General features: G+C 44.3%; 1 protein-coding gene across 3 annotated transcripts in view; it reads left to right on the forward strand.

The window, feature by feature from the left end:
* Positions 1-26,678, forward strand: part of Mrrf (mitochondrial ribosome recycling factor) — a 53,347-nt gene that overhangs the window by 21,343 nt on the left and 5,326 nt on the right. For 2 of the 3 annotated variants that reach the window (XM_052182353.1, XM_052182355.1), the window contains 2 exons: positions 731-822; positions 19,807-19,966. In XM_052182353.1, the coding sequence (XP_052038313.1) occupies positions 731-822; positions 19,807-19,966 (252 nt within the window). The remainder of the gene's footprint in view (positions 1-730; positions 823-19,806; positions 19,967-26,678) is intronic. The other variant, XM_052182354.1, reaches the window with a different exon arrangement.

A 26,678-nucleotide genomic window follows, 5' to 3' on the forward strand; every position in this document is an offset into this window, starting at 1 on the left:
GTGCATGGACACGGCTTATTCATATACTAACTGCCCTTACTGAGTGTCAGCAGTGCCAAGCCCTGAGTAAGGTGCATTAGCTCACTCACTGTCTTAGTGATGTCGGTACCACATCATCTCTGATTGTGAAGCTGGTCCCAGAGCTAGACATAAACTGAAACTTTTCTGACTCCAAGACCACGCTTTGATTCTTCTGCATTCTGCCCTTTTGCTGTGCACATCAGTGCCGATTTACTGCTCATGCAGAAGTGTGTGTGAGTTTGGTATTGCGTGTAGATGTGAATGAGTTAAATTTATTTACCCATTCCACATCGGCAGTGGTATATTTTGAGTGTAAAATGTCAACTGGAATTTTTAACGTATGAAATCTTTCATCTGTCTTTGCACCGATCTTGGTACAGACCAGCCCTCCTCCCTTGAGGATTTATTGTGGTTTTGATCTGTGTTGCTTCAAACCATTGAAATCTTTTCAAAGAAGCAGAGCTGTTTTCTTTTTCTTTTTTCTACTCTTTCTTTTTTTCCTTCTGCAGTACACTGGTACCAGGAGTGGACATAGTTTGCTGCTCAGCTTGATCAAAGCACTCTACACCAGTGTAACTTCCTGATCTTACTGGTAACAGGACTAAATGTTTCCATGTTCTGCCAAGATGGGTTGCCAGTTATCGACAGAGGGCTTGCATCTGGTAATAATTATTTACTAATTCTGTTTACCTTTTGATCTGGTTTTCAGTGTACAGCTGCAGCTATCAAGGCTATAAGAGAAAGTGGAATGAATCTGAACCCAGAAGTAGAAGGAACACTAATTCGGGTACCAATTCCTAAGTAAGTTTGGCTGAAATCCATGTATTCCAGTGCTGTGGGGTAGTTGCCTGTGGATGGAAACCAGTACCCTGCAGCACTCTTGGGCCAGTGGTGTGGCTCGCTTACGTGTGTCTTGTCTTTCACTCTGGCTGAGCTATAAGATCAGTTTGATGGCACAGACTTGTTTACCGAATCCCTGTGTGTGCTAGATATGTGGTCTACAGCAGTCAACTTTTAGAACACTTTGTCCTCACACTTTCTGGCAGAAAAGTTAGCACATAGAGTCATTATAGATCACATGAAGTAAATTCGAGGAGGAGGAAATAAAAGCCACTGGTATTCAAGTGAGCGCGTGTGGTGGGAGGGCTGGAGGAAAGGGCAGTTCTAGTGTGTGGGATTCTGTAAGGAGCCAGTATTTCTGCTGGGAACCTGATGAAGAAGGAGGCAGAATCATCACTGGGGAAATGTTCCAGCAAGGATGAGTGGCACGCGAAGGCCTTAGATCAGAAAGCAACGCGACACTTGTCAACTCTACCCCATATTCCTTGTTGAATTATTTTTACATTAGTCTTTGGTAATTGAAGAATTAAAGGCATAGATCCAGAGTCATGGTTTTTTGTTTTGTTTCTTAATGGAGTTTTAAGTGAATAAAAATAGATCTTTCTTCCTAAAATTGAAAGGAGCCGGGCTGATGAGATGGTTCAGTGGGTTTAAAAAAACCCTTGCCATAGAAGTCCGACAAGCTGATGTTAATCCTTGAGCCCGCACGAGGTAGAAAGAAACAACTGATTCTACAGAGTTGTCCTTTGGCCTCCACGTGTGGGCTGTGACGGCACCCCCCTACCCAGTAGTAAATTAAAAATATTTTTAAAAGAAAAGATAATACTTAGGAAGTGGGGTCAGGAGGGTCACAAGTTCAAGGCACGACTGATCTACACAATATAACTCTTTCTCAAAAGAACTGACAGAATGGTGACATGTCTGTATAAAAGATATCTGGTGTGCCTGAAGCTCAAAGAGAGGGTGGTGAGAGCAGGGTTTGGGTTAGTACCGGTGGGAGGCCATGGAGGAACTGGGATTTCTTTTAATGGTGAGGAGAAGCCATTGGATGAGTTGAGGCAAAGGATTGATGATCTTACAGAGCTTTATGGGTGTCTCTCTCATTGCTAATTAACATATGGCTTTTGCAAGACAGAGCAGATATAAAAAGAATAGTCAACAAAGTTACAGCAATCCAGGGGAAACATGAGCTGTGGTTACACAGCAGAAAAACGAAGCCCCTATTACTACTACACAGTACCACACATTGAATCAATTTGTTTAGCCATTCAACAGATACTAAGTACTAACCATAGGACAGGTCCTTTATTGTGGTACAGCAGTAAACAGAACAACAAAGCCCCTGTTCTTCTGAAGCTCACCTGATAGTTGAGCGGATATAATAAACTGTCAGTGTAATGTCCAGGGATGCTAATGTCTGAAGAATCAGCAGGGCAAGGAGATGAAGGAGGGCTGGAGCGATAGCTCTGCGGGTGAGAGTACTGACTGCTCTTGCACCTACATTAGATAGCTTACCACTGTATCTCCAGCTCCACGAGCTTTGGCACTGTCGTAATTACTATTGCTGTGGTAAAACACCATGACCAAGGCAGCCTATACACGGAGCAGTTTATTTGGGGCCCATAGTGATATTGTCCCCATCGTAGTAAGGAGCATGGTGGTAGGCAAGCAGGCCCGGTGCTGGAAAAGCAGCTGAGAGCTCCCAGACAGAAAGCAGAGTGCACACTGCAATGGGAGAGTTTTTCTGAAGCTTCACAACCAGCCCACACCTCCTCTAAGAAGACCACACTTCCAAATGCTTTCACAGTTCCACCAAGTAGAGTCCCAAGTATTCAAACACATGTACCAAATGAGGACCGTTCCATTCAAACCACCACAGGCCTCCTGAACACTTGTACATCTACGGTGCACGTGAACTCATATGGGTCTGTACACCTACACATAAATTTAAAAATTTTTTTAAAAAAGGAAGAGAAATTTGGGGCCTTTATACAAGCAAGATTCATAAAGGAAGGGACATTTAAATACTGTAAAGCAAATGAATGACGTCTTCAGGTAACTAGAAAGGAGATAGAATGACTGCGGTTCCATTTGTGTCCCGTCATGCCGTAGTCCTTCATGGAAACTGCTTCAATGGCCATATGATTACTCTAGTAGGTAAACTAGTACCTTGAGGCCTTAGTTTCTGAAGCTGGGAGCTCTGCTCAGGTTTTTTTGGTTACAAAGTGTCATGATAGTATCATGATTTTTTTCTTTTCTTTTTATGATGAAGTCTGGCTATGTGGTCAGGTATTTGAGCTCATCCTGCCTCAGGCTTCAGAGTGCTATGAGTTCAGAAAGCAGAATGTACACCTAGCTGTGAGACCTAGTCAGAACACTGAGGAAACTAGGAACATCCGTGACTGAACTCTTTCTTGCCTTATGGCCAGAAAATAGCTCCATTCTTCATACTATATAAACCTGAATTAGCACTCTGCTCTGATATTGTACAAATTGGGCAGTATAACCTTGTACTTAACAGCCATAAAGACAGGTTCAAGACCAACATGTTTGCTTGGGAAGTATCATCTGATCATGTCTATGCCAGGCTCTGGTGGGGACATATAGGCCTTATGTTGACCTTAGGTTTGTTCATAGATCATTTGTCAGGCATGGTGTTTGCATCACCTCCAGCTTGCTTGAGAAAGCCATTGTGGCCCACGGTTTATTGAAAAGAAGTGCTGCAGCTCTGAGAAATTAAGAAATTACCCAAGATCATATGTCCAGTAAGTAGTAGGCAGGACTTGAGAATCACAAGTTTTTCTGTTACTCTCTGTTCAGATAAATAATTCTGTAAAGTGCTGAAGGTACTCATGAATATCAGAACCAAGATTTATCAGTAGAAGGGCTAGAGAGCTGGCTCAGCAGTTAGGAGTGCTTACTGCCCTTCCAGAGGACCCAAGTTCAGTTCCTAGTACCTTATCAGGCATCTTACAGCTGCCTTTAATTCCAGCTCAAGGGTCTGACATTCTCACACCCACACATTTGACATATGACACCCCCCCATACATGTAAATACAAATACAATCTTTAAGAATTATTTTTAGGGTTAGTCATGGTAGTGCATTTATTCAGAATGTATGTGGTGGCAGAGTTAAATTAAGCAGCGTATTCTTCTGCTTGCCCTGTGTCTAACCTGAAAGCTCCTGGCAGAGTGGTGTTTGCTCTTAATGTTCACTGTTCATTGAAGTAACAGTGTATGGGGTTTCTTTACTCCCAACAGATCACACGGCTCATTGTCTCAACCTCATGAAGTCTCTGCCTGTCTTTGTGTATTCTCTTACCTACTTTACAAATAATAAACTTAAACACAGCAAGCCACTAGAGCCATGTGGGAGTCACTGCCAAAACCTAATGGAAACTTTGGTCCTTTTACTTTAAAATCAACTTTTATCCCCTCACAGGACATAGCTTCCATAATAAAGAACAGACCATCCATTTTTTATCTGGAAAACTACCAAACACATAATTCAGTAAGGGGCCTCATGACCCTGCCACCTTGTCAAAGAGAAGAAAGTATATAAAAAATGAGGTTTGCAGGAGCAGAGGGTTTTGGTCTGTCAACTTTCTCTTGGATTACATCCATTAGCCAAGATAAAATATTGTAAGAACTAATGTAACGAATCCCTGTGTCTTTGAAATTTACAAGTTAAACACACAGATCCTTCAAGCTTATATTTGACACACTGAGGGCAGCCGTTAACTCCAGCAGGGTTGCAAAGATGCATGATATGTCAGTCTGATCTTTCAAATAAAAATGTGACAAGCGTTTGGGCTGCTCTGAAGTGAGCCCAAGTCAACAGTAAGCACGAGCAATACAGTCATGGCATTGCAAAAATCTGGGGACTGGAGGGACCTGGCAGACCTGAAGATAGACTCTTATCTGGGACAGGCAAAAGCCAAGGCTCAGCAAAGTGAAGTGGCCTGTACAACTGCAGACAGGAGATTAAGAAACTAGAGAGTAGCGGAGCTAGGTTGGCGCACTCCTGTAATCCCAGCACCCTGGGAGGCAGAGGCAGGTGGATTTCTGAGTTCGAGGCCAGCCTGGTCTACAGAGTGAGTTCCAGGACAGCCAGGGCTACACAGAGAAACCCTGTCTCGAAAAAACCAAATCCAAAAAACAAAAAACAAAAAACAAAAAAAGAACAAAAGAAACTAGAGAGTACACATGGAGGGGGACCCATGGCTACAGCTGCATATGTAGCAGAGAATGGCCTTTTCAGACATCAGTGAGAGGAGAGGCCAGTGGTCCTGTGAAGGATCGATGCCTCAGTGTAGGGGAATGCCAGGACAGGAAAATGGCGGGGGATGGGGGCGTGAGGGATGGGGTGTTTTGGGGGGGGGTAACGAGAAAAGGGGATAACATTTGAAATGTAAATAAAGCAAATATCTAATAAAAAAGAAATCAGAGAACCTATTCCTCTTACAATATTTTAAAATCTATTATTTATTTATTTATTTATTTATTTATTTATTTATTTTTAGGGTTTCTCTGTGTATACCTCTAACTGTCCTGGAACTCACTCTTTAGACCAGGCTGGCTTCAAATATCCACCAGTAGCAGGCCTTTTTTACTTCGCTCTCTCTCTCTCTCTCTCTCTCTCTCTCTCTCTCTCTCTCTCTCTCTCTCTCTCTTATTTGTGGATTTGGTTTTTTTGAGACAGGCTTTCTCTGTGTAGCCCTGGCTATCCTGGAACTCACTCTGTAGACCAGGCTGGTCTCCAGCTCAGAAATCTGCCTGCCTCTGCCTCCCAGACTGCTGGGATTACAGGCGTGTACCACCACTGCCCGGCTTTTTTACTTCTCTTAATCCTGGAAAGTTCATCTGTAAAATTAAAATCACAGGATTATTTATGTCGTTTTTGGGAGACAGTGTGATAATGTGCTTGAAGTAGTTGATACCTGGCTATCAAATGCTGCTGTTTCCTTGATTCCTTCTCGAAGACAGGTAAGGGCCTCATTCCCCCTTCTAGGCCTAAGGACATAGAGTCAGATAACTAAAGCACTCACCTGGGTCTCACAGCTCATGTAAGGCATGTGTCCATGCACATGCACACACCCCAAATCAAGTTTGGGAAATACAAAAGTAGGAGGAGGAGGAAGAGGAAGAGGAGAAGGAAGGGAAGGAGGAAGAGGAAGAGAAGGAGGAGGAGGAGGAGAAGAAGAAGAAGAAATCACTAAGATCCATTTCTGTTTGTAAAATTGCAAGCTTAGTTCTAGGAAGATTTGCCTTCTCTGGCCATTTGTGACTCTTGTGCCTCCAGATCATCTGCTAGTTTGCTTTTTTGCCTTAACTCTAGTTGTTCAACTGCAATTCTGTAACTGAACTGCTCTGACCTCCTACCTCAGTTCATCACACTTTTGAGAGTCTTAGTTCTGTAAAAATGAGTTTGCTGAGTTCATGTCTGATCAGTGAAGAGGGAGAAGATGGTAGGAGGTCAGGCCTAGAGCCTGAGTAGTCCTTTCCTCTTTTTGCTGCCAATCAAAGACCATCCATGTGGCCAGGATTGTTTTGTTTGTTTGTTTTGAAACAGGTTTTCACTATATAGTGTTGGCTGGTCTGGGGCTCTCTGCCCTATGTAGACCAGGCTGGCCTTGAACTTGTAGAAATCTGTCTGACTCCGCCTCTTGAGCCTTGGGAGAATCCAGATTTGGAGCTATTTCACATCAGATTTATAGTCTTGCTTCTGTAGCCTTGTAGGAGTGCTTTCTGTTTCACATTTGCTGGTTTTCATAGTAAAGGGTACAGAGATTGATATTTTCAATTTTAATAATATAGTTGTCTTAGTTACTGGTTTATTGCTATGAAGAGATACCATGACCAAGGCAACTTAGAGAAAAAAGCATTTAATTAGGGGCTTGCTTACAGTTTAAGAAGTTTGATTACTAAGAATAAACTATCTCCAGGGCTCAGAGAGATGGTTCAGTGGGTAAGAGCACGGCGCTTTTGCAGAGCCCCCAGGCCCACATGGTAGCTAACAGTGTCTGTAACTCCAGTTCTAAGGGATCTCTTGTTATTTTATGGCTTCTGTGGACACCAGGCATGGACATACATGCAGAAAAAATATACATAAACCATAAAATAAAAGTAAATTAATCTTAAAAACATAATTTTCAATGCTCAAATCATCTGACAGTGGATTTGTATGCCATGTTTTAGTTGGGCAGTCTGACGTACAGTACTTCAGGAATCTTGAACTCTACTTAGAGGTATATCTTAAGTTTAGCAAGTACTATTTCCAGTGTACATAATGTTGGGCTGGAGGCAAACATGTTTAATTACATACTCAGGAGGCAGAAGTGGCAGATCTCTGTGAGTTCAAAAGTAGCCTGGTCACATAATGAGCTTACACAATGAGACTATGTCTCAAAATGAGTAAATAACTAAAAATCAAGTGTATATGAGTGAGTTTATCTAAACAAAAAAATCAAATGTACATGAGGGAGAGGTTAGACCAATTTATATATCCCTGTAACTACCGGTCCAGTTAAGATATAAAATGGCTTCTATTTCCCATCTCCCTCTTGGCAGGTCATCTCCCACCTACCAGTGTTTTTTTCCCCTTTTGATACCAGACAGCAACCATCTAGTTTTATAAGAATATAGAAGGGTTTGGTTTTTTTATTTCATTTTGGGCTTTCCTCCCATAAATAGAAAGCATCCTGGACAGTCAGTAATTTATTCAATAGATATTTGCTGAGTGTGTTCTATATGTAGATGCAGGATAAAGTGGACAGCAGGCTAGACCAAGCCATTCACCATATGGAACTTGAGCAGAGGAGGTCAGAAACACATACAGAATGAGAGAAGGGGCTTATGGGTAAGAATGATTTTATTTTCTCTCCTGCATAAAAGTGAGGAGGGAAAGGAACAGGATACCATGAATGGAGATGATGAGGATGGCTATTCAGTCTTGAAGACACTCGAGTCTGTCTTCAGAGGGACCTGAAGTGTGTGGGAGAGCAGCGTGTACCTGTATCTAAGCCTGAACAGAGGAGACCAAGTATGAAGGCCCTGAGGCGTCTGCCTTGGATATTCCAGGAACAGCACAAGGATTTGTGCTGTGGCAGAGTGCACCGAGGCAGAGCTCAGGGATGAAGTTTGAGTGCAGTGTGGAAGCTGAGGGAGGCTTGTAGGACTCTACAAGCTGGGATGTGGATACATTTTGGCTTTGACTTAGAATGACACAGAGTCATTACGGATTTTGAACGGGGGAGTAGTGTAGATCACTCTGGCTGCTGTTGTAAAGATTATTCTGTAAAGAAGCAAAGGATAAACTCAGGGACCAGCCACACAGTGATGGCCTTGGACTGGGCTTGATGGTGGATTGCTGAGAGGCGCACGGATGCTGGGTGAGTTTCACTGTTAGGGCCAAGGAGGTGACCCGGTAGCCGAGCTTGACGACACTGAGTTCATCCTTGGGATCTGCGGAGTGGAAGCAGAGAACCAACTCCTGAGAGTTGTCCACTGACCTCACTCATGGGTTATGCCGCACACACACCCACCCCCAGTACACAAATAAGTAAAAAGAAAAGTAATAAAACTTTTTTTTTTTTACTTTTTATTGATTCTTTGTGAATTTTACATCATGCTCGCCAATCCTGTTCATCTTCCAGTCCCTCTATATCTGCCCCCTTCCCTTGCAATACCCCCTGACCAAAGAAAACAAAAAATACAAAAAGAAAAAACTTTAGAAGTATATCCTTGCCCAGACAGATGGGCAGTTTACTTGCAGATGTTCATTGCAATGAGTTACTGATCTCACTGAGTTTGGGGCCTCTGGCTTCTGCTACATGATCCCTCTTGGATATCCTGTTGTTGCCCTGTGTCCTAGAGTCTGGCTCCTTCATACAACCTGTCAGCTTATAGATGAGCTACATGTTGGTTGAGGTGGGCGCACTCTAAGCCCTGGATCTGGGCCTGGGGGATTGCCAGGTAAGGGTCAGGGCCAGCTCTCCTGTGCTTAAGCCATTGAGGCCAGCTCTTCTGTGCCACACCCAGCAAGGGGCAAGGCCAACTCTCCCTGGTCCATGTCAGCAGGACCAACTTTTCCAAACTGCCTAGGTGAGGGGCAGGGCCAGCTCTTCCTCCTGCAGGAGGCAGTGAGTGAGAAGCCAGCTCAGCTTAGCCCTTGGGATAGGTACAGATAAAATTCATACTCAAAGGTGGCAGCCCAGACTGCCAATGTCCACATGGCCTTTGGTAGTAACACAGGCCACAAACATACGGCATCGACATAGGCCCCTCCCGCAACAGGGCCACAAACCCAGACATGTCCCTCCAAGGCAGCGCAGGCATAGACGTCACCATGGCCTCAGATGGCAGCGCAGGCTACTCAGATCAGGCTGTTTCTCACCACCCTTGAGTCTCCATTCTGCTTCTCTTCATAGTGAAGAAACTGGTCCACTTCTCTTTCTCTCCCATCTCTCTACCACATACTTGGTCATTGGATCATTATAGTGGTGCCTGCCCCAGCTATTTGGTGGCAGGCTGACCTTTTGCATTTTAATGGGAAGACAAGCCTTGGTTTTGATTCTCAGCCTGCACTGCTTTTTCCCAGGAATGGGGATTAAACAGAGCTTTGCACCTGCTAGACAAATGTTCTACCCCTGAACTTTATCCCCAGTTGCTTTGCCATGGCAATAGACCAGTTTGGATTCTCTAAGAAACACACCAAGATGGGATTAGATAGTGAGACATGGCAGGGACTGAGAGACAGCGGGGAGAAGACAGCCCAGATCTGACAAAACATAAACAGAAGCATAGATAAAAGTCTACAGTACAGCTCCTTGGGCGATTCTGAGCAGGGGCTGTCCCTGGAGGAGCCCTACCATAGTCAGTCCTGTGTTAGGAATGGTTGGGTATTGGCAGGTGTAGCTGGGGAGTCTGGTTAGGACTGGTCTCAGCAGAACGTAATGGAAGGTGTGACAGTTTGGAAGCTAGGAGCTGTGGGCATCTGTGCTCTTCAGAGCCCATCCTGGGGAGGGCAGTCAGGGTGCTGTGCACCTCCCACAGTAGCCACCTTGTCTGTAGAATGAGATTAAGTGTTAGTGATTTGAGGAGTAATCAGGGATTATATGTGGTACTTCTTCCTTAGGGGCCTAGACAGGTATGCAATACATTTTAACTCCTTGTCTTTCAGTGTTTGAATTCATTCTCTCAGTTAAGCAATCCTTGGACACATCTCCTCCCCCCTTTAAATTCTGGTTATTTGGAAGTAAAATCAAGGCTACTCTTTTCCTTTTGCTCACTGAGTCTCTTCTAATCCTGAGTGTTTTCTTTCCTCTACATACTAACCCCTCTCCCAGCCTCATATGCATGGCTTTTTTTTTTTTTTTCTTCACTCTGCTTTTAGGAATGGGAGTAGTTGAGTCATTATGCTGTAATTATCTTGGAATTTAAGTTGCTCAGGAGCACCGTAGTTTGATTGTTAATAAGACTTGGTTTATTCTTTGAATATGAATTACAGTGAACAAGACCCCTTGGAAGGTATACCCAAATAAGAGAGTCTAGTATAGATTGGCTTTATGTTTCTGGTAGAGCCAGAGATCCCTTCTTCCCTACCCAGTGACCTGTTCCCTCCCAATGCTTCTCATTGGGTATCTGCCAACATTAGCTCCCTCTGTTCCTGTGGACATTGAATGGGAGGTCTGATGCCTTGCTGCCCTCCTCTCCCACACCAAAGTTCTGAGGCCATCAAAGGAGAATTCCTCCCAGAATTAGGCCAGAGAGTTTCCAAGATAACAAGAAGTCCCTGCTGCCTTTCCCTCAGGCTGCCTTTCCCTTAGGCTGCCTTTCCCCCATACACACATACACATGATTTCTCCAGGAAGTTTACCCATGACAACAGGCTGGGTGAGGTGGGTGGGATGGTCCCCAGCTTAGCTGGATGAGAAGGAAAATTGCTATACAGCCAGGGAGAGCCACAGCAGAGCTAGAGGATGGCCCTAAGAAAACCAATATAAAAAGTGCTGTGTTCTTGGGCAGGGTGATCAAGCTCTCTGAGCCCCATATACTTTGTGTATAAAACAGAATAATCACAGCTTTTACTCTTGTGACCTGTGTGTGTGTGTGTGTGTGTGTGCGCTCGCGCATGTGTGTGTGTATGTGTATGTGTGTGTGCACGTATGTGTGTGTGTGTGTGTTTGTTTGTTTAGTAGAAGTGATACTTTGAATTTTGAATATTTTTTCTCTCTGGACTAGTACTGCACAGAACAGTAGCTTTACAGTGATCCTGGTAGGGATAGTGAGTTGTGGCTCCCAGCCAGCCCTGTGATTACCAGGAAAGAGTGCTGTTTTGCCAAATTCATGGTCTGAAAGGCTAGGTGTGTGAAGTAGTGCGTTTTCAAATCAGGCTATCTTTAGTTTACAATGAGCTCATTAGCGCATCTCCTCATCATAAGTCAGGTTATGTAAACGGGATTAAATGTCTGTGGTACCACAGGTTGCTTTGCTTTATTATTTCGCACGTATCCTTTCGTAGTTATAGAATTATCCTTTTGAAGTGCCTGTAGTACAGATGCGGAAGCTGGGGCTGGGAAGTTTAAAAAACATGCCCAAGGTCACAGATTAGTAAGTGCAAGAGCCATTTGTCAGCCTCGAACCCATCTGCTTCCGGAGTTCTGCTCTAACTGTGCTATCTATTGTTCCATTTAGTTTTGCCCTGGCTTTATGACTCTCGTCACAGGGGAGTGTGCATCATTGGCACATCCCAGGAAGTATCAGTAAAGCCATTTCATTATACAGCCTACACGTATATAGACATTAGTAATTCTGAGAGAAAAAGCAAGTCAGAAGAAGAAAGCCTGATAGCCTTACTTGGCCCTAGTGACTTCGAACCGTCCCATAGCAATTGCTGGGTCCTTCTCTGAGCTTCTGTGCCACCGTCCTCTGTCTGCCATTTATTCAGGCCAGTTCAGCAAAGTGCCTCTTCCTGTTATGTATCTGCACAGATCTTAGTATATAGTGCACTTGTGAGCATAGCTGCAGGATTTGACCAACCAACCAGGAGGAATGTAGCAGAACGCCTGGATTTCAGGACTCAGGCCATACTGAGCCTGGATTCTAGGTATAGCAGGAACGTAAGCCTACAGCTTCTCTGAGTCTGCTTTATCTGAAGTGCTGTGACACTGAGTTAATACAGCATGCATCAGCTTAGAGCCTGGCACTTGGCAAGAGCTCTGCAGGCATTACCATGACTAAAGCAGAAAGGATGTTTGTGTCAAGTGATGAGGCAGATAGATACAGTTGAGCAGAGTATCACCCACCATGGATAGCAAGGCTCTTTTAGTCTTGCTCTATTGTTTTCATATACTTACGTCATTTTGTACATTTACTGTCTCTCCTTTTCTAGAATGTGAGTGGTTTGAGGAAAGGAAGAGCTGTGTTGATTTTAGTCATCTGTGTATCCCTACCTGGAACAGGGTTTAGCATGTAGTAAGTATGTAATGATAGGACTAGTATTTGTGGTATAAATGAGTGTGAGCACCCACTATGTGTGCCCTGCTCTTCTCAGTACTATCATGTTTTATATAATACGCTCATTACAGTCCTTGGGGCCCTTATGCTATCATCCCTGTTTTATGGTCACAGAGGAAGGAAGTTCTATGGGTCTCTGTGACTAGTGTCACACTGTGAGTGGTGTAGGGATTGGTCACCTGTCTCCAGAGACTACGTTTGTAGCCACTGAGCTGTTTTTCTTCAGTAAAAGACAACTCCTTTTGGGTTCTTTCCCTTTTTGGTGCTGGGTATGGAAACTAGGACTGTGCACATGCTTGGCAAATGCTCTACCACTGATTTATACCCTGGCCCACCATGATTTATTCTGTTATTGACAACTTAAAAAAATGTAGCTTAGTGCCTGCATATGCTTTCTTTTTTTTATTGGATATTTTATTTATTTACATTTCAAATGTTATTCCCCTTTCCCAATTTCTCCCCTAGAAATCCCCATCCTCTGCTTGCTCCTCTGCTTCTATAAGGGGGCTGGAGAGATGGTTAAGAGCACTGACTACTTTTCCAGAGATCCAGAGTTCAGTTCCTAGCAACCACATGGTGGCTCACACCATCTGTAATGGGATACAGTGCCTTCTTCTGTTGTGTCTAAAAAAGCGACAGTGTACTCTTATACATAAAATAAATAAGTCTTAAAAAAAAAAAACCTGAAGCTGATATTTGGCTTCACCAACAAGCAGATTGAACTAGCATATGCTTTTCTGTAACCAGCTTCTACCATTTGGTCTTTGTGGAAGATAATGTTTTAAAAACATTTCCTGGGCTGGAGAGATGGCTCAGTGGTTAAGAGCACTGACTGCTCTTCCAGAGGTCCTAAGTTCAAATCCCAGCAACCATATAGTGGCTCACAACCATCTGATGACCTCTTTTGGTGTGTCTGGTGTGTACAGCTACAGTGTACTTATATATAAAAAATAAAGAATATAATAAATAATTCATATATAATAAAATCTTAAAAAAAAAAACATTTCGTTACCATTGCTTCTGGCTTGTAGGCCACCACACATGTGTGGAGGTCACAGGAAAACTTCAGGGGTTGGTGTGCTCTCAGGACTCACATTCAGGCTATCAGACTCAGCAGTAAGTGTGCTTACCAGCTGAGTTCTCTTAATGTCCAGAAGGAGACACGTTCATCCCACCTCATCCCCAGCCTTGTATTTATTTAATAGATGAGAAAGTGATAGTGGATAGTGTTTGTGAGTACATCACTTTGTACCATCCTATTTCTCCCAAATAATCCAATAGAGTTAGATGTGTTTGACAGGCAGGAAAAAAGCTTTAGACATGAAAAATCTGGGCTTCAAAGCCCATTGGTATCTTCAGAGACCTGTTTCAAGTGTTCTTCCAGATGACAGCTGCAGAAGAAAAGTGTCATGGTTACTCAGACTGTGACAGAACAGAGGTTAGTGAGCTCTGGTCTCACCTGTCCACCAAATCTGTGCTTGTGTGTGTGTGTGTGTGTACATGTATGAGCTTTAACAAGTGTTTGGTCCACTTAGTGCAGGGCTTGGGTTCCAACCCTCCCTGGCTGACTGAGAAGATGAATGACTTAAAGGAGACCTTCAGCTGGGAGCTCGAGATGAGACTTCTGACCTCTCCTTTCTTTCTGTTAGCATAGGTGGTAGGAATCCTTCCCAAGTGTAGGATTCTCTTTGCTCTACTGTCTTTATGAGACTTTAATGTATGTAAGATGTTAATAGAGGGGTGGAGTAGGGACTGAGAGGCACAGGAAGCCAGGCTGGGCTACACAAACAAAAACATTTCCTCCAGAGCATAAAGCCTAAAGCATTGCATAGCTCATAGCAGCAAACAACGAAGCAGGGCATGTGTCTGCTACTGCTTGTGGGTACGTGCTCCTGCTGCAGGGAAGTCTCCCAGCTGCCCAGTGAGGGGGTGACACGCTCTCTCTGGAATTGTCAGAGATGTGTTTTGACATGCTGTTCCCTAGAATGCAGCTGCCTTCCTAGCGTGCTACCTCTGCTGTTGGGGCAGAAGTCACTGTCTCTGCAGCTCTGTTACCTGCTGCCGCCCCCTCCTGTCTTTTTCTTTTCTTGGTAGTACTGAGTATTGAGCCCAGGACCTCCCACATGCTAGGTAGGGCCAGTGCCCCTCCAATGAGCTATGTCCCAGCCCTCTTTCTACCTTTTGTTTTGAGGTAGGGTCTCATAAAGTTGCCCACATAGGCTTTGGACTCATTTTGTAGTCCAGGAAGGCCTTGAACTCGGCGGGCTTCTTGCCATAGCCTCCCAGGTAATGGAGATCCCAGGCTGCGCCACCAGCTTGGCCCTCTGTCCTTCTTATCCTTCACCGCTCTCCATCTACCCCATGGCCAAAGCTTTAAGGAACCCAGCCCTTTTCAAGTGTTTTCTCCCTCACCACTCATATCCTATTGTCCCTGAGCCTTGGAGATTCTGTGGTTAGAATAATTAGTGCAGCCAGCCTGGGTAGCACTCCTGCAGTGCATATGTGCTGGCAGCGTGCCAAGCCCTTGCCACCCGTCATTTCACTCAGCCTTGCATCCTCCACACTCTTGTAACAGCCACACTCTCCTAAGCAGGAAGAAACTGGGTTTAGAGAGGTTAAGTATCGAATTCAAAGTTCTGAAGCCAACCAGTGGCAAAGCTCTTGGATTCCACTTCTAGGCTTAAAAGTACATCTTTCTGTGTTTAATGCCACCTTTTAAGTGACCAAAAACATCATAAGTGGGTTTTTCTGTAATGACCCAGCTCAACAGGGATTTCCCTGAATAACTCTGTACATGTGTCCCATTTGGTAGAAACAATGGGAAGTATCGTTTCAGCCAGTGGGTTTCTCTGTGTTGGTCACCAGCGGGGCATGCCCTCTGCTTATTGTTCATGGGAACATACTCAAGGAATTTTGCAGGAAGGCCCTCATCCAGGATGTTACTGGAAGACCTGCCTGGCGAAGTTTGTACAAACAAAGTGTGACCCTGCCAGCTTAGCCAAAACCCCTGCCTCCGTGCTGGGAGGCTCTGTGACCCTAGCGGGAAAGGCTGCAGTCTTCATCACCCAGCCAAGGAGCCACCGCACTGCACGGTAGGCCCTGGCTTCCCCTCTCCTTAGATATGGGATGAACATTGCTGTCTACATAAAGTACAGGTCTGGTTGGGTTTCCTTTGCCTCCTGAGCCTCTGTATGGTGTTTCATGTTGTTTGTAGAACAATCTGCTAGGGCTCCTCTCCTTAAATACAAAAAATGGCGAGCTGGGCTGTGGTTGGGTTGTGCTTGCCTTTAATCCCAGCACACAGCAGCAGAGGCAGGCAGACTTGAGTTTGAAGCATGCCTGGTCTACAGATTGAGGTCTAGGACAGTCAGGGCTACACAGAAAAATCCTGTCTCAAAACAAATACAAAACCAAAATTGTGATAAAAATACCATTAGTTTTAAAAAAAATACTTGTCATTTTAAGTGTCTGGGCTTTTCATCTTGTAAAACTGAAACCGAGCATGTCATGTCAAATACACACACACACACACACACACACACTAACACACACACACACACACACACACTCAGTCCCTGAGAATTGTTCTGCTTTCTGCTTCTGCTTTAGAAGCCTTATATAGATGGAGTCCTACAATGTGTACAACTCCTTTTGAGTTGGCTTGTTTTGCTTGGCTTTGTCCATGTATATATGTGTCAGAATGACAATCGTCTTGAAGGCTAAATAGCATCTGGCCCAGTATGACATTGAGGGGCGTGTGTGGTCCCTCACCTGTCAGCCCTTCCAGCCTCCTCACTTTGGATAGTCTTAGCCTCCTGCTTCCTCCATTCTCTGGGAAGGGGCCAGGCATGCCTCTTGTGCAGTGTGGACCAGCCAGCACAGGATGGAGCATGGAGCGTAAGGGCTTAGCCGTCGCCTGAGAAGCAAATGTGCACCAGTGTAGAGTGGCCACTCAGGCGCTGGAGTGCAGACGCGAGTACTCGCCCAGAGTCCTGTGAATGTGAGCTGCAGATGATCAGATGTATATTAATCATCGGGCTGGAAAAGGATTAGGATATTTCCATAATACAGTGTGGTATGTTTCTTTTTCTAAAACAGATGTGCCCTTGTTGCTTCATGAGGAAATAATTAAATGTGTTTGATTAAGACATCCATAGCACTCTGATGTATCTGAGGCTACTGTGTGCTGCCGTCTCTTAGTGCTCTGTGTTTGTTATATCTGCTTCTCCGAGTTGCTCTCTGAGATGTCTTTCTTCATCACCTTTGATGTAAGGAAACTGAGGCTCAAGGATGAAGTAGCTTTCTCATGGATGACTGTCTTCTGGGTGACAGAGATGGTAATAAAATGAGACTGTCTGCTCTGTACTTACAGAACGGGCTCAGTATCCACCAGCACATCTGCCCTTCTTCCTGTTGGCGCTTCCTCTGCACAGTATCCCCAGCGCCACTCACCTCCTCTCCCTTATCCATTTTATGACAGTTGGCTGTGTATTTTAATCCTAACATAAATGTTGACAGTGTTAGTAATAGTTATACACTGTTACCCTTAGAAACTGATATTAATGGTGGTAATATAACATTTGTGTAAAATATAATGTATTAAGGCAATGCTACATATTATGATTTCTTTATATATAAAGCCATTTATTTAAGTCCTAACTCATGTTTTTTAAATGTGTGGGTTTTTTTTTCTTCCATTTGAAATATAAACAAAGCAGAGCAAAGTCAGTTAGCTTTCTTTATAAAAGGTTTCTCGGTAGTGGGATACCTATTGCAAATTATGAATGAAACACAAGATTGAAGTACTTCAAGAAAATCTCTTTGGGGAGCTTTAAGATGTTTCTTCCAGCTTTAGCTTCGTTTCTTTTCTGCCCCTCCTAGTATTTCAGCAGGATTAGGTTTTTTGAATCAGTGGATCAAGTTTTAATTTTTCTGTTCCTTTCTTATACTGACATATGCTTTGGCAAAACAAAAAAGAGACCTAAACATGTCAGCATGATTTTTGTTCAGTGAATTAAAAACCATAAAAGTAACAAGATCAGATCCAAATCCCTAAACTCCTGACATGGTGGCTTTGTCCTTTTCTGCCCCAAGCTTCGTATTACGACTTTGAAAGCTTTCTGCCTGGAAGCAAAAGTTCATGATTTATTTGAAATAGATTACAAGGATACAGGCCAGGAAGAACTAGGTTTGAATCCCAGCCCTGTCACTCTCACTCTTGGCCAGTCACTTACCATCTATCTCTGAGACTCGGTGTCTTCTTTGGGAAGAATGGGACTCTTAATTTGAGGAGAGGTTTGCAGGGGGTTAATAAGGTCAGTAACTCAGCTGGCTGCTTTGGCTTCAGAGGTTGTCTTTACTTAAATTCTTTTTGTTGTGGGAGAAAGCAGTATGTAGATGCCATGACGTATTTAGCGTGTACTCTTTGCTGGCGCACACGGAGCATGTTCCCAGATCTAGGGACTGTACTTCCTCAGCCTCCTCAGGATTGTTGATCTGAGGCAAAGCAGCATTGCCAGACTCCACTTCAGAGTAGAGCATTTGGTTATAATAAACCAACCAGTGGCTTTTGAGACAGGCCACTCCAAGTTTGACATCACATTGGGCATGCCTGGCAGTGCATGCCCAATAATCATAGCACTCAGCAAGCAGGAAGATCATCATTTCAAAGTGAGAACGGGTGACATAGTAAGGCTTTCTCAAAAACCCCAAAACAGCATACACAGCATCGAAGATGCTACACTCCGTTGGACCTCATTTTCTTCACATATAAAAATGGGGTTTGTGCTGTCCATTGTTATGTTGATGATACAAGCTCTGGAAAGAAGGGAGCCTTAACTGAGAAAATGCCTCTATAAAATCGGGCTGTAGGCTGGCCTTTAGGGCATTTTCTTAATTAATCATTGATGGGGACCACAGCTGGGATGGTGGTCCTAAGTTCTTTAAGAAAGCAGGCTGAGCAAGCCATGGGGAGCAAGCCAGTAAGCAGCATCCCTCCATGGCCTCTGCATCAGCTCCTGCTTCCAGGTTCCTGCCCTGTTTGAGTTCCTACCTTGATTTCCTTCAATGATGAACAGTGATAATGAGATAGGCCTTACTCTTCAGATCTAGTGAGTTGTATTCAGATATAGTGAGTTAGGATAGTGTGGATTATGCTGCAGTAACAAGCAATCTTCATATCACCATGGTTTATAACACTTCACCGTGGATTGTAATAGTTGGGTGTATTTCTGAAACAGTGTTAGGTACTGTTCTTTACAGTCATCCTAGACCTGAGCTGATGAAGGCTCTATCTCAGCTTGTACTGTGATGCAGGGAAACATACGCTGCCTCTAAAAGCTTCTGCCCTGGCATCTACATACTGTTTTCTCCCACAACAAAAAGACTTTTAAGTAAAGACAATCTCTGAAGACAAAGCAGCCAGCTGAGTTAGTCCAACGTTTTTATATATAATTCCTTACATCATTCAATATGCGTAGCCTAACCTCATGGCGAGGAACATGTGTTCCTGCTTGTGCCTGTGAACAAGAGAAAGAGCAGTGGTGAGTGGACCTAGTGACCTGCCATGCTCTACCTTCTGTCGAGCTAGCTGCTTCTCTGTAGTCCCTTCCCCTAACCCCACGTTGGTCACCACAACAGTTCTCACTGATAAATGTCTGTTCTCCTTAGCGGCGAGCAGGATGAAGTTCTGCTGTGCTCATCCTAATCCATTGCCTCAGCTCCTAGCCCTTGGTGTTTACAAGATGGAGAAAGGGAAACAGGGCATTTATTCTTGACTTTAGGTTGTCATGGCGACTGACCAATGGGAACTAGGAACTGCTGGGCGTGTGACTAAATGCCTTTCTTTGAGGTTTACACTTGTCCTCAGGATGAGGATGCTGATGATATAAACTGACCCATATCTGGGTGTGGTGTGCTTTAATCCCAGCACTAGGAAGGCAGCGGCGGGCAGATCTCAGTGTAAGGCTCGTCTGCTGTACAGAATGAGTTTAAGAATGGCCATGGATACACAGAAAAATCCTATCTGGAAAAAACAAAATAATTAAGTTAAATCAAATGCATCAGGGTCAGTGCTCAGTGAGTCGTATGCCCATCGTACTTGTCTCCTCCCCCCTGACAGACGTCAGACAGCTGGGACTTTTGAGGAGAAGCTATGTCTGCATCTTGTAAGTAGCTTGGTTGAGTTTTGACCTGGGTCTGCCTATCCTCTCTAGTTCCTTAGTGTCTTTTACTTGCTTTTACCTGACAACTCACCAAGACCAAGCACATCCACTGACATGTGTCCGCAGTGTGAAGGTCTGGTCAGAGCTATAGACTAGTGGGCTAGTGAACAGAGTGCTATGAAGTTCTTGGCTGGAGGTCAGCGCCTTACTAGAAAGAATAGTTTTGTTGAACTTGTGTATGTGTGTATGTGTATCTTTTTTCAGAGTAACCAGGGAACACAGAGAAATGCTGGTAAAATTGGCCAAACAGAACACCAACAAGGCCAAAGAAAATTTACGGAAGGTTCGCACTAATGCAATGAATAAACTGAAGAAGTCAAAGGACAAAACCTCGGAGGACACCATTAGACTCATCGAGAAGCAGGTACTCTTGCCAACAGATGGCCCATCTGTGTATGTCACCCACGGAATCTGTGTGCTCATGCCTGAAGCACTCAAAGCAGAATGTTCTGGTCACATGATCAGCACCATGGCTCTGTTCTAAGACTAGCTCTATTCAACATTAGATGCTGGAAGGATCCACAGGAACAGATAAGATGCTGTTGATCCTTGATTGGTGGCTAGGCTCTGTGCTGGATACTTTATTTCATTTACCCTCATTACTATAAAACCGAGTTCGGGGCTGCAGGTGTAGCTCAGGGCCTTGGTTCACAAGGCCCTGGGTCCAGTCCCCATTGCTGAAACAGCAGCACAGCACTGAAAGGGACAGTGAGGAGGATAGTCCAGGGACGTTTGGGGACTTCTGCAAGCTCTCTTGCTCACAGTAGTAGAAATGGAATCTAAGCCTAGGCAAACTGGCCCTAGAGTTACTTTCTTTGCTTTCTGACAAGGAGTGCACAGCTATGTTCTCTGTGTGCTGAGTGCTGGTGCTCTTGGAAGGAAGAGGGGAGAGACCAGGGGCAGGGTAGCTCAGTGTGTGGAGTGGTGTAGGGTTTACAAGTTTCCACTTGGACCTGCAGGCCGCCTTCTTCTTCTTTTTTTTGCTTTTCTGAAATAGGGTTTTTCTGTGTAGTCCTGACTGGTTTAGAACTCACCCTGTATACCAGGCTGGCCTCAAACTCACAGAGATCCGCCTGCCTCTGCCTCACAAGTGCTTGGATTAAAGGTGTGTGCCACTTTTGGTTTTGCAGGTCTTAATCGTAGAATGAGTCTAGGCGATGAGTAAGGAACAGAGTGACCATATCATAGAATGTTTTAAGTACCAGCGTGAGGGGTTTGCATGTGGGAATGTCCGGAGCAGCCCTCACTGGGCCATGCGCCTGTGTCAGTTAGCAGTAGCCACAATAATAGTGTATAACTAGCTACCCAAAATGGGATAATTTAGAAAACCCACATCATTCCTTATTCTCCTTCCTGTGGGGAAGCTTGAGTTGGCTGTCCTAGGTGGGGCTGGGAGATCAGCTCCTCATCTGGAGCAGTGGGCTTTAAGTCGCTCACAATCTTCCAGAGTCAGCAAGTGCCCAGAACATCCTTTCTTGGCAACAGCAGGTCCCAGGCCTGTAAGTCCAACCCCCTGAGCTCATTTTAAGGGCCTGTTCTTGCCCCTTCCCATTGTCTAAGCTTGTTTTTTTTCAGTCCAAGTCAGATAGCATTAATGCCAAGAAGTATATACTTCATAGAGGTCTGAGGGGTGTGTGTGAATATTTGATGAATAATACTTTACCCTTAGGAAAAATGAAGGTGACTGGGAGGTGATTCAGCTAGGAACATGTTTGCTGTACGAGAATAAAGACTTGATTTAGATCCCTCAGAACCCACATGAAAGCTGATCGTGGAGGGCTTGCCTATAATCCCAGCAGAGGGTGGAGGGCTACGGAGATAGGAACCCTGGGCCTCACTGCCAGACATTACAGCTGAGAGTGAGCTCCGGGGTCAGTGAGAGACCCTGACCCAAAACTCAAGGTGGAGAGTGAGTGGTAAAAAGACACGGTCTTCACATGCGTGTGTACATATGTGCACATGTACCCACCTCCGTGTATCAAGGCCTGCTCCAGAGTCTATTTCAGTGAATCTGGAATGCTACCTGGGAATGTTTAACCGCTTCCCAGGCAGCTCTCCTACAGTAACTGTCTCAAAAGATCTCATTTTTCAGACAAAGAGATCGCATGTGTGCTTATGAAAAGTAGCTGGCAACTAGATAGACACTGTACGGGGCAAGATTGGAGACAGGAAGGGGAATTTCAGTATGAGAGTGTTTCATAGGCCCCAAAGCTGCTGTGTGCACAATGAAGCATCCTGTTAGGAGTTGACAAAGAGCTGGGGTAGGATGGGCATGAAAGAAGAAGCTGGCAGAGCAGGAATCACCCTCAGTTTAGATCAGTAGTTAGTATTCTGGTTATAGACCAGCCAGCAATCCCTGGGAGGAATTTTGATTCCTGGGTATTGCTCCTACATTTTCTGATTCAGCATATTACCTAGAAATGGGTTATTTTTTTAAAAAGATTTTTAACATTATGTATACATTTGTGTTTATGTGAGGGATATACAGGTGAGTGCGAGTGTCTGCAAAGTCTAGAAGAGGGGATCAGACCCCACCCCTCTGTACACCCGATGTAGGTGTTGGGAACTGAACTTGGATCCTCTGCAAGAGCAGTAAGTGCTCAGAACGGCTAAGCCACCTCTCTAGCTTTGAAGCATGTGGTTTTAATGTTTCCCTGATAATTCTGCAAACACGTACTGTGAAAGAAGAACCAGAAGCATCTGTGCAAAAGGAAAAGGCAATCTATAGCTGCTGCCCTGTGACCCTGGGAAGGTTACTTGACCCTTGAGTCTGCTTTTCCTGTAAAAGGGTTTGGTAATTTCTGCTCTGAAAGGGCTCCTGGGATTAGAAGGTGCTGTTAGGATGCCTACCATTCAAATCCTCTGCTGCTTTCTACCCTTCTGTGTTTGCTCAAAGGTACATTCGTAGGTTATGCTCTCTTCCCAAGGAGAGCCTGCTCTTCCTTGATATCCTAGGGGATTCCATCTCTGCAGTGGACACAGGGCCTGTGCGCTTTCAGGCAGTAGGCTGTGTGGGCCTCCCACGCTGCCACGCACCTCTCCTCATTCAGCTAGTTGGAATCTGCCTTAGAGTGCAGAGTCCATGCTCCTTGAAGAAGGAAGAGTGATCAGATAATCAGTGTTCTTGTTAAAACCTGCTTGACAGAGACCTCGCCAGAAGCCCTCTTGCTAACTCTGGCTGCCATCATTTTCAGATTGAACTTTCTTTCCAGTGTTTCCTACGGGTTGTCATTCTTTCCAAGTGAAAGTACTTTGTTCTTCTGGTGCCGAGCTGATGCTTGGTTACTGGGAGACAGAATGAAGACAGTTACTGATGTCTCAGTTGAGCAGAGGTTACCGTTGTCAGCACCTCAGTAGGCTCCTGCAGGCTGTGATATCTCACCTCTCACTGTGTTGTGGTCTCTCAGTGTAAAGGTTTGTGGTGAGCATATGTCATTTCCATGTTAATTCTTAACTTTGTTAACAACCTCCCTTACAGTTGTGTTTGAAGTCCCAGGAGGGAAACAGTTGGAGGCCACCCTGTGCACCCTGCACCACCATGTTCCTCTCTCCCTGCGGACAGCACCAAAGGGGTGTTTGAGTTTGCTTTTGAGTTTTGTTTTGCTTTATCTAATTAATACTGCTGGCTGATTGTTCCTTCAGCAGTTTTATAAGTGCTCTGCCACTAACCTTTGCCCCCAGCCCAGAAATGCGTTATTTTTGAGGTTCTTAATATATCTTTCCCATGTCACTTTGAGCTTTTAGGATATAAGTGTCCCCAGCACACGCATGGTTTTCTATATGCACCTGCGGTGGGACTCATGATCCTCTTGTCCAGTTCTTCTGAGTGCTGGGTCACAGGTATGCACCACAGTACCCAGATTCTTTTACCTCTTATTTGATTTTAGCATTAAACTGAGGTTCCATTTTTGTGAGATATTCCCTTGCTGTGCAACCCTAGCTGGCCTGGTACTCATTATGTAGTCCAGGCTAGCCTCAGATTCATTATAGTTCTTCTTAGTCTCTGAGTACAAGGATTGTAGACATGTGTCACCATACCTGGCTGAACTAAAAAAATATAACGTGAGCTTACAATTTGTTCAAATCATCATCTTTTACATTCTTGAGAAATGGTTTTTTAGATATATTTATTTTTTAAATAACCTTGATTATAAAAAGCATTCCACACTAAAACTGACCAGACTGAAAGTCTGTCTATCTCACTGAACTGCTGTATAGCTAGAACAGCCATTCTGGGGCCCTAGACAGACACTCAGCAGGGAAGAGCACTAGCTGCTTTTCCAGAGGCTCTGTTCCTAGCAGCCACACGGTGACTCACGACCACCGATAACTGCAGCCCCAAGGGATCTGACGCCCTCTCCTGGCCTCTGGGCAACAAGCACGTGCACGGCATACAGACATACAGACAGACACCTGTACAGTTTTGTTTATGAAGGTTGCCCCATCTGTCGTGCTTCACATTGAACTTCATATTTTTAACTATTGAATTTATTTTTATCCACCTATCCACCACCACAACACAATTAGAACTGAGCAAACCATTAGCTTTATATCCGCCTTCAAAATTTATTTGTATATTCTTGTTATTATAAATCTTTATAGCTTTCATAGAGGATAGTGTGACAGATGCCTAAAACCCTTTAAATTTGATTTATGACTTAGAAATATATCTAAAAGAAATTGTCAACCTTAATCGGTGGGGCTGTGTATGTCATTAGTACTATGTATAATAATAGAAAAGCTAGAAACCAATTTTCTGAAAATTTTTATGTCCATTGGAATTATATCAATTGAAATCTATATAGAAGTTTAAAAACATTTCATTGATATGGGCATTTTTAGAATTATGTCTTTACTTATTTACTTTTTTTTAAAGGTCCAACAATCAAAATTTATTGTTTGACTAATATGTCCAATCAGGTTTTACCAATTCACCATAGGAAAAATCTGTGCTGCTTTGCCCTTAAAAGCCCACTCCTACACTGGGGCATCAAGCCTTCACAGGACCAATGGCCTCTCCTCTCATTGATGTCTGACAAGGCAATCATCTGCTATACATGTAGCTGGAGCCATGGGTCCCTCCATGTGTACTCTTTGGTTGGTGGTTAGTTCCTGGGAGCTCTGGGAGTACTGGTTTGTTCATATTGTTGTTCCTCCTATGGGACTATAAAACTCTTTAGCTCCTTGGGTCCTTCCTCTAGCTCCTCCATTGGGGACTCTGTGCTCATGCTATGAGCATCAACTTCTATATTTGTCAGGCACTGGCAGAGCCTCTCAGGAGACAGCTCTATCAGGCTCCTATAAGCTAGCACTTGTGGCATCCACAATAGTGTTTTGTATATGGGATGGATCCCCAGGTGGGTCATTATTTACTTTTTTTTTTTTTTTTTTTTTTGGAGGTAGAGTTTTTCTGTTTAATTCTTGGCTGTCCTAGAACCCATTTTGTAGACAAGGCTAGTTTAGAACTCAGAGATCTGCCTGCCTCTGTCTCCCAAATGCTGGGATTAAAGGCCTGCACCACCACTGCTTAAATGACTTTAGTATTATTTTTAAACAGTGGACTATACAGTAACTTTACAGTTACATTTTTATAAAGAAAAATTGTGACTGGAGAGATGACTCAGTCGTTAAGAGTACCCAGATTCAGATACCATCTATAATTCCAGTTTCAGGGGATCTGACCTCTGTGGGCACCAGGCATATGTGTGGTGCACATACATATGTGCACCCAGAATACACATAAAATGAAACGAATAAGTCTAATAAAATAGTTTTAAAGATAAATAGGCATACAAAAATTGGTGACTTGTAATTATCAAAATATTCAGTGATGGGATTCGAACAGCCTTTTAGTTTGTGAAATTGACCTTCTCTTGTTAAATCATTTCAAAATTCTTTAGCGGCCAGAGTCTCTTGAACTATATGATAACAATATGTCTTTCATCTTTGGTGTATATGGTTGAAATGACTGAGCTGTAGGTCTGTCTCAGCCGTTGCCCCCCCTTCCCCCCCCCCCCCCCCCCCGTTCCCTTAACCCTCAGTCCAGGCAGCTCTGCTGCAGAACCAAGATGCTCCTGCTCAAGGCCCTGACATCTGCCAGCCTGCTGTGGTACCTTCGCTTCGGTTCGCCTTCAGTAGGCCTGCTGAACATTAAAGCATTTGGCAGAAACCACCGGTGACTCTGGCCAAGATCCTTTCACTGCTGTCTTTCTCTGAAATGAAGGAAGCCGGTGCTGGTGCGGCTAAAGGAAGGCAGGGCCCTTGCAGGCAGGAGGCAGACAGGCTAGACCTGGTAAGGCCAGCTTCCTGAGGATGGCTGGCGCAGGCCTGCCTGGAGCTGCGCTCTGTGCTCCTAGGACCCCCTTCTCTGTCCCTGTCTTCCTTCCATTTTCCTGAACTTGTAACCAGCAGATAAGAGTGCTGGTGCTGGTGATAATGTCATTTACTTGTATAGAGCGAGGCCTGAGAGGATGGTTCTTGCTTTGGAGTCAGGCATCCAGAACATCCTAGCATCCTAGCTCTTTACTTCCTAGCTATGAGGTGAGCAAAGGGCTTTGCTCCTCTGTGAGCCCTGCGCTCACCTGTCAGGTGCGACAGTCTGTGCTCGTCTCGCAGGAGGACCAGCAGGCAGGCACACAGGCTTAAACGTGACTAATGTGTGATGCCCCTTGATGATGGTCACTTTCACCCACTCTGGTTCCCGACCTTGTGATTTAAAGAAAATGGAACTGACCCTTTCAGTAATCCTAGCACAGTGCAACTGAATAAGGAGTAGGCCAGGTACTATGGCGTATGTTTGTCACTGGCCATCAGGAGTCATGACATGTCACATAAAGAGTTAGTGGGCAGAGCAGTCTTGCCCAAATGACCTTGGCTTAGTTCTCTCTAGAATGGGCACAATCACTGTTGTATCTACTTTATAGGGTAATGTGGGATGGTCAGAGTTCCATAAATGAATTAACAGAAACATTTTACACAATGCAACTGCTAGGTGAAAACATGCTAAAGGAGACAGCATTCCATGTGTCGTGAAGAGTGTTAACCAGTGCCTGTCATGCAGTAAGTACTCGGCAGTA

Source organism: Apodemus sylvaticus, chromosome 5 (assembly GCF_947179515.1).
Source record: "Apodemus sylvaticus chromosome 5, mApoSyl1.1, whole genome shotgun sequence".
NCBI classification, from domain to species: domain Eukaryota; kingdom Metazoa; phylum Chordata; class Mammalia; order Rodentia; family Muridae; genus Apodemus; species Apodemus sylvaticus.